General features: G+C 44.1%; 1 protein-coding gene across 1 annotated transcript in view; it reads right to left on the bottom strand.

Annotated features, from left to right (window-relative positions):
• Nucleotides 1-607: 607 nt before the first annotated feature.
• Nucleotides 608-8,597, bottom strand: part of LOC117318360 (ankyrin-1-like) — a gene marked incomplete at both ends in the record, with an annotated part of 43,089 nt that continues 35,099 nt past the window's right edge. Inside the window, 2 exons of the mRNA XM_033873364.1 lie at nt 608-751; nt 2,887-2,985. Of these exons, the coding sequence (XP_033729255.1) occupies nt 608-751; nt 2,887-2,985 (243 nt within the window). The remainder of the gene's footprint in view (nt 752-2,886; nt 2,986-8,597) is intronic.

Here is an 8,597-nt window from a genome sequence, read left to right as displayed (position 1 = left end):
CCAAAACAAGGATACCTATCATTGAGGGACACACCCAAAACAAGGATACCTATCATTGAGGGACACACCCAAAACAAGGATACATATCATTGAGGGACACACCCAAAAAAAAGGATACATATTTTTGAAGGACACACCCAAAACAAGGATACATATCATTGAAGGACATACCCAAAATAAGGATACATATCACTGAGGGACGCACCCAAAACAAGGATACATATCACTGAAGGACACAATCAAAACAAGGATACATAACATTGAAGGACATACCCAAAACAAGGATATGTATTTTTGAAGGACACACCCAAAACAAGGATACATATCATTGAAGGACATACCCAAAATAAGGATACATATCACTGAGGGACGCACCCAAAACAAGGATACATATCACTGAAGGACACAATCAAAACAAGGATACATAACATTGAAGGACATACCCAAAACAAGGATATGTATCATTGAAGGACACATCCAAAACAAGGATACATATCATTGAAGGACGCACCCAAAAGTAACTAAAGATAATAAACATACAGGACAGTCTGAAGCTACTCAACCTTAATTATAAAACATTATCACTACCAGGTGACCTTTTACTGACCTCTGCGGAGAATCCACTGAGAGCAGCATCACCTGTTCCACCAGGCATCTCACTCTTGACCGTGGCTGGAACCTTAGTCAGCATCTCCCTCACAAAGTTCACCTGGCCAAAGTGGGCAGCCACATGGAGGGCAGAAAGTCCAGTCTGGAATAGAAAACCCATATCAAATTAATTTTCAGTCGTGTCATAGAATTCCACAACTCTATCTTCCTTTATCTCCTTACTGGTAATCATAATAATCTCTTAGAACATCAGGTTTGCCTATCTTTTTACTGGTAACCTCACCTAGAACATAAAGTTTGCCTACCTTTTTACTGGTAACCTCCACTAGAACATAAAGTTTGCCTACCTTTTTTCTGGTAACCTCCCCTAGAACATAAAGTTTGCCTATCTTTTTACTGGTAACCTCCCCTAGAACATAAAGTTTGCCTATCTTTTTACTGGTAACCTCCAATATAACATTAAAATTGCCTACCTTTTTTCTGGTAACCTCCCCTAGAACATAAAGTTTGCCTACCTTTTTTCTGGTAACCTCACTTAGAACATAAAGTTTGCTACCTTTTTACTGGTAACCTCCCCTAGAACATAAAGTTTGCCTACCTTTTTACTGGTTACCTCCCCTAGAACATACAGTTTGCCTACCTATTTACTGGTAACCTCTCCTAGAACATAAAGTCTGCCTACCTTTTCACTGGTAACCTCCCTTAGAACATACAGTTTGCCTACCTTTTTACTGGTAACCTCACTTAGAACATAAAATTTGCCTACCTTTTTACTGGTAACCTCCCCTACAACATGAAGTTTGCCTACCTTTTTACTGGTAACCTCCCCTAGAACATGAAGTTTGCCTACCTTTTTACTGGTAACCTCCCTTAGAACATGAAGCTTGCCTACCTTTTTACTGGTAACCTCCCCTAGAACATGAAGTTTGCCTACCTTTTTACTGGTAACCTCCCCTAGAACATAAAGTTTGCCTACCTTTTTACTGGTAACCTCCCCCAGAACATGAAGTTTGCCTACCTTTTTACTGGTAACCTCCCCCAGAACATAAAGTTTGTCTACCTTTTTACTGGTAACCTCCCCTAGAACATAAAGTTTGTCTACCTTTTTACTGGTAACCTGCACTAGAACATAAAGTTTGCCTACCTTTTTACTGGTAACCTCCCCTCGAACACAAAGTTTGCCTACCCTTTTACTGGTAACCTCCCCCAGAACATACAGTTTGCCTACCTTTGTGGTGGTAACCTCCCCTAGAACACAAAGTTTGCCTACCTTTTTACTGGTAACCTCCCCTAGAACACAAAGTTTGCCTACCTTTTTACTGGTAACCTCCCCTAGAATATAAAGTTTGCCTACTTTTTTACTAGTAACCTCCACTAGATCATAAAGTTTGCCTACCTTTTTACTGGTTACCTCCCCTAGAATATAAAGTTTGCCTACCTTTATATTGGTATCCTCCCCTAGAACATAAAGTTTGCCCACCTTTTTACTAGTAACCTCCAATATAACATAAAGTTTGCCTACCTTTGTGGTGGTAACCTCCCCAAGAAAATAAAGTTTGCCTACCTTTTTACTGGTAATCTCCCCTAGAACATAAAGTCTGCCTACCTTTTTACTGGTAACCTCCCCTAGAACATAAAGTTTGCCTACCTTTTTACTGGTAACCTCCTCTAGAACATAAAATTTGCCTACCTTTTTACTGGTAACCTCCCCTACAACATAAAGTTTGCCTACCTTTGAGGTGGTAACCTCCCCTAGAACATAAAGTTTGCCTACCTTTTTACTGGTTACCTCCCCTAGAACATAAAGTTTGTCTACCTTTTTACTGGTAACCTCCACTAGAACATAAAGTTTGCCTACCTTTTTACTGGTAAACTCCCCTAGAACATAAAGTTTGCCAACCTTTTTACTGGTAACCTCCCCTAGAACATAAAGTTTGCCCACCTTTTTACTGGTAACCTCCACTAGACCATAAAGTTTGCCTACCTTTTTACTGGTAACCTCCACTAGAACATAAAGTTTGCCTACCTTTTTACTGGTAACCTCCTCTAGAACATAAAGTTTGCCTACCTTTGAGGTGGTAACCTCCACTAGAACATAAAGTTTGCCTACCTTTTTACTGGTAACCTCCCCTAGAACATAAAGTTTGCCTACCTTTGAGGTGGTAACCTCCACTAGAACATAAAGTTTGCCTATCTTTTTACTGGTAACCTCCCTAGAACATAAAGTTTGCCTACCTTTGTAGTGGTAACCTCCACTATAACATGAAGTATACCTACCTTTTTACTGGTAATTCTCCATGACACTTGACCTTTCAGGGCCTCCAGAATGTGCACATGTCCATGCTTTCCAGCCAAGTGAATTACAGTCATTCCATCCTAAAAAATATTCAAGAGAAAAATATTTAAAATGTTTTTGCTTAATCTTTTAGAAAATGTTTCTAATATTTTTTTTCTGTATCCTTCATAAAGCTAACAATTCCAAAATATTGTCCTCACATATATGTCATCCCCATAAATAAATTCATTAGCACAGTTATATAAAATAACAGATAACGACAACTACAATACAAGTGACAAATACCATAGACAATAACACTGGGCCTGGTCACAAATGACCTCCAGAAACATGAGTAAATGACCTTGATAGAAAACATTGACATACTTATATAGAACCAGTCTACAATTTGAGGGGGGGGGGGGGGGGGGGGGGGGGGGGGGGGGGTCTAAACTATATGTTTGTAAGGAATCACAAGGTTGTCAGTATCAACAAGGTCATGACCCCTGAAGGCCTACTACATATAGCTGTAACTTTTGACATATGTATCCTAAATACATATAATTAGGCTTATTAGGTATGGCATTAAGTATTATAATCACTTTGATCACTCTGCCTCAGGGACTAAAAACCAGTTTTAGTGTCAGTGAAGCTTGAATCCAACCATGGCATTAGTAAGACTGGAAACCAACCATGGCATTAGTAAGACTGGAAACCAACCATGGTGTCAGTGAGACTGGAAACTAACCATGGTGTCAGTGAGACTGGAAACTAACCATGGTGTCAGTGAGACTAGAAACCAACCATGGTGTCAGTGAGACTAGAAACCTACCATGGTGTCAGTGAGACTAGAAACCAACCATGGTGTCAGTGAGACTGGAAACCAACCATGGTGTCAGTGAGACTGGAAACTAACCATGGTGTCAGTGAGACTAGAAACCAACTATGGTGTCAGTGAGACTGGAAACTAACCATGGTGTCAGTGAGACTGGAAACTAACCATGGTGTCAGTGAGACTGGAAACTAACCATGGTGTCAGTGAGACTGGAAACTAACCATGGTGTCAGGGAGACTAGAAACTAACCATGGTGTCAGTGAGACTGGAAACCAACCATGGTGTCAGTGAGACTGGAAACTAACCATGGTGTCAGTGAGACTGGAAACCAACCATGGTGTGGTGTCAGTGAGACTAGAAACCAACCATGGTGTCAGTGAGACTGGAAACTAACCATGGTGTCAGTGAGACTAGAAACCAACCATGGTGTCAGTGAGACTAGAAACCTACCATGGTGTCAGTGAGACTAGAAACCAACCATGGTGTCAGTGAGACTGGAAACCAACCATGGTGTCAGTGAGACTGGAAACTAACCATGGTGTCAGTGAGACTAGAAACCAACCATGGTGTCAGTGAGACTGGAAACTAACCATGGTGTCAGTGAGACTGGAAACTAACCATGGTGTCAGTGAGACTGGAAACTAACCATGGTGTCAGTGAGACTGGAAACTAACCATGGTGTCAGGGAGACTAGAAACTAACCATGGTGTCAGTGAGACTGGAAACCAACCATGGTGTCAGTGAGACTGGAAACTAACCATGGTGTCAGTGAGACTGGAAACCAACCATGGTGTGGTGTCAGTGAGACTAGAAACCAACCATGGTGTCAGTGAGACTGGAAACCAACCATGGTGTCAGTGAGACTGGAAACTAACCATGGTGTGGTGTCAGTGAGACTAGAAACCAACCATGGTGTCAGTGAGACTGGAAACTAACCATGGTGTCAGTGAGACTTGAAACTAACCATGGTGTCAGTGAGACTGGAAACTAACCATGGTGTCAGTGAGACTGGAAACTAACCATGGTGTCAGTGAGACTGGAAACCAACCATGGTGTCAGTGAGACTGGAAACCAACCATGGTGTCAGTGAGACTAGAAACCAACCATGGTGTCAGTGAGACTGGAAACCAACCATGGTGTCAGTGAGACTAGAAACCAACCATGGTGTCAGTGAGACTGGAAACCAACCATGGTGTCAGTGAGACTGGAAACTAACCATGGTGTCAGTGAGACTGGAAACCAACCATGGTGTCAGTGAGACTAGAAACTAACCATGGTGTCAGTGAGACTAGAAACTAACCATGGTGTCAGTGAGACTGGAAACCAACCATGGTGTCAGTGAGACTGGAAACCAACCATGGTGTCAGTGAGACTGGAAACCGACCATGGTGTCAGTGAGACTAGAAACCAACCATGGTGTCAGGGAGACTGGAAACTAACCATGGTGTCAGGGAGACTAGAAACCAACCATGGTGTCAGGGAGACTGAAAACTAACCATGGTGTCAGTGAGACTAGAAACCTACCATGGTGTCAGTGAGACTGGAAACTAACCATGGTGTGGTGTCAGTGAGACTGGAAACTAACCATGGTGTCAGTGAGACTAGAAACCAACCATGGTGTCAGTGAGACTAGAAACCAACCATGGTGTCAGGGAGACTGGAAACTAACCATGGTGTCAGTGAGACTGGAAACCTACCATGGTGTCAGTGAGACTAGAAACCAACCATGGTGTCAGTGAGACTAGAAACCAACCATGGTGTCAGTGAGACTAGAAACCAACCATGGTGTCAGGGAGACTGGAATCCAACCATGGCATTAGTAAGACTGGAAACCAACCATGGCATTAGTAAGACTGGAAACCAACCATGGTGTCAGTGAGACTGGAAACTAACCATGGTGTCAGTGAGACTAGAAACCAACCATGGTGTCAGTGAGACTAGAAACCTACCATGGTGTCAGTGAGACTAGAAACCAACCATGGTGTCAGTGAGACTGGAAACCAACCATGGTGTCAGTGAGACTGGAAACTAACCATGGTGTCAGTGAGACTGGAAACTAACCATGGTGTCAGTGAGACTAGAAACCAACCATGGTGTCAGTCAGACTGGAAACTAACCATGGTGTCAGTGAGACTGGAAACTAACCATGGTGTCAGTGAGACTGGAAACTAACCATGGTGTCAGTGAGACTGGAAACTAACCATGGTGTGGTGTCAGTGAGACTAGAAACCAACCATGGTGTCAGTGAGACTGGAAACCAACCATGGTGTCAGTGAGACTGGAAACTAACCATGGTGTGGTGTCAGTGAGACTAGAAACCAACCATGGTGTCAGTGAGACTGGAAACTAACCATGGTGTCAGTGAGACTAGAAACCAACCATGGTGTGGTGTCAGTGAGACTGGAAACTAACCATGGTGTCAGTGAGACTGGAAACTAACCATGGTGTCAGTGAGACTGGAAACCAACCATGGTGTCAGTGAGACTGGAAACCAACCATGGTGTCAGTGAGACTAGAAACCAACCATGGTGTCAGTGAGACTGGAAACCAACCATGGTGTCAGTGAGACTGGAAACCAACCATGGTGTCAGTGAGACTGGAAACCGACATTGGTGTCAGTGAGACTAGAAACCAACCATGGTGTCAGGGAGACTGGAAACTAACCATGGTGTCAGGGAGACTAGAAACCAACCATGGTGTCAGGGAGACTGAAAACTAACCATGGTGTCAGGGAGACTGGAAACTAACCATGGTGTCAGTGAGACTAGAAACCTACCATGGTGTCAGTGAGACTGGAAACTAACCATGGTGTGGTGTCAGTGAGACTGGAAACTAACCATGGTGTCAGTGAGACTAGAAACCAACCATGGTGTCAGTGAGACTAGAAACCAACCATGGTGTCAGGGAGACTGGAAACTAACCATGGTGTCAGTGAGACTGGAAACCTACCATGGTGTCAGTGAGACTAGAAACCAACCATGGTGTCAGTGAGACTAGAAACCAACCATGGTGTCAGTGAGACTAGAAACCAACCATGGTGTCAGGGAGACTGGAAACTAACCATGGTGTCAGGGAGACTGGAAACTAACCATGGTGTCAGGGAGACTAGAAACCAACCATGGTGTCAGGGAGACTGAAAACTAACCATGGTGTCAGGGAGACTGGAAACTAACCATGGTGTGGTGTCAGTGAGACTGGAAACTAACCATGGTGTCAGTGAGACTAGAAACCAACCATGGTGTCAGTGAGACTAGAAACCAACCATGGTGTCAGGGAGACTGGAAACTAACCATGGTGTCAGTGAGACTGGAAACCTACCATGGTGTCAGTGAGACTAGAAACCAACCATGGTGTCAGTGAGACTAGAAACCAACCATGGTGTCAGTGAGACTGGAAACTAACCATGGTGTGGTGTCAGTGAGACTGGAAACCGACCATGGTGTCAGTGAGACCAGAAACCTGCCATGGTGTCAGTGAGACTGGAAACTAACCATGGTGTCAGTGAGACTGGAAACTAACCATGGTGTCAGTGAGACTAGAAACCAACCATGGTGTCAGTGAGACTAGAAACTAACCATGGTGTCAGTGAGACTAGAAACCAACCATGGTGTCAGTGAGACTGGAAACTAACCATGGTGTCAGTGAGACTAGAAACCAACCATGGTGTCAGTGAGACTGGAAACTAACCATGGTGTCAGTGAGACTGGAAACTAACCATGGTGTCAGTGAGACTGGAAACTAACCATGGTGTCAGTGCGACTAGAAACCTACCATGGTGTCAGTGAGACTGGAAACTAACCATGGTGTGGTGTCAGTGAGACTGGAAACTAACCATGGTGTCAGTGAGACTGGAAACCAACCATGGTGTCAGTGAGACTGGAAACTAACCATGGTGTCAGTGAGACTGGAAACTAACCATGGTGTCAGTGAGACTAGAAACCAACCATGGTGTCAGTGAGACTAGAAACCTACCATGGTGTCAGTGAGACTAGAAACCAACCATGGTGTCAGTGAGACTGGAAACCAACCATGGTGTCAGTGAGACTGGAAACTAACCATGGTGTCAGTGAGACTAGAAACCAACCATGGTGTCAGTGAGACTGGAAACTAACCATGGTGTCAGTGAGACTGGAAACTAACCATGGTGTCAGTGAGACTGGAAACTAACCATGGTGTCAGTGAGACTGGAAACTAACCATGGTGTCAGGGAGACTAGAAACTAACCATGGTGTCAGTGAGACTGGAAACCAACCATGGTGTCAGTGAGACTGGAAACTAACCATGGTGTCAGTGAGACTGGAAACCAACCATGGTGTGGTGTCAGTGAGACTAGAAACCAACCATGGTGTCAGTGAGACTGGAAACCAACCATGGTGTCAGTGAGACTGGAAACTAACCATGGTGTGGTGTCAGTGAGACTAGAAACCAACCATGGTGTCAGTGAGACTGGAAACTAACCATGGTGTCAGTGAGACTGGAAACTAACCATGGTGTCAGTGAGACTGGAAACTAACCATGGTGTCAGTGAGACTGGAAACTAACCATGGTGTCAGTGAGACTGGAAACCAACCATGGTGTCAGTGAGACTGGAAACCAACCATGGTGTCAGTGAGACTAGAAACCAACCATGGTGTCAGTGAGACTGGAAACCAACCATGGTGTCAGTGAGACTAGAAACCAACCATGGTGTCAGTTAGACTGGAAACCAACCATGGTGTCAGTGAGACTGGAAACTAACCATGGTGTCAGTGAGACTGGAAACCAACCATGGTGTCAGTGAGACTAGAAACTAACCATGGTGTCAGTGAGACTAGAAACTAACCATGGTGTCAGTGAGACTGGAAACCAACCATGGTGTCAGTGAGACTGGAAACCAAC

This window comes from Pecten maximus, unplaced genomic scaffold (genome assembly GCF_902652985.1).
Source record: "Pecten maximus unplaced genomic scaffold, xPecMax1.1, whole genome shotgun sequence".
In the NCBI taxonomy this organism is placed as follows: Eukaryota; Metazoa; Mollusca; class Bivalvia; order Pectinida; family Pectinidae; genus Pecten; species Pecten maximus.
Note: the sequence above shows the minus strand (reverse complement) of the source record. Positions and strands in the feature narration are given on the sequence as shown.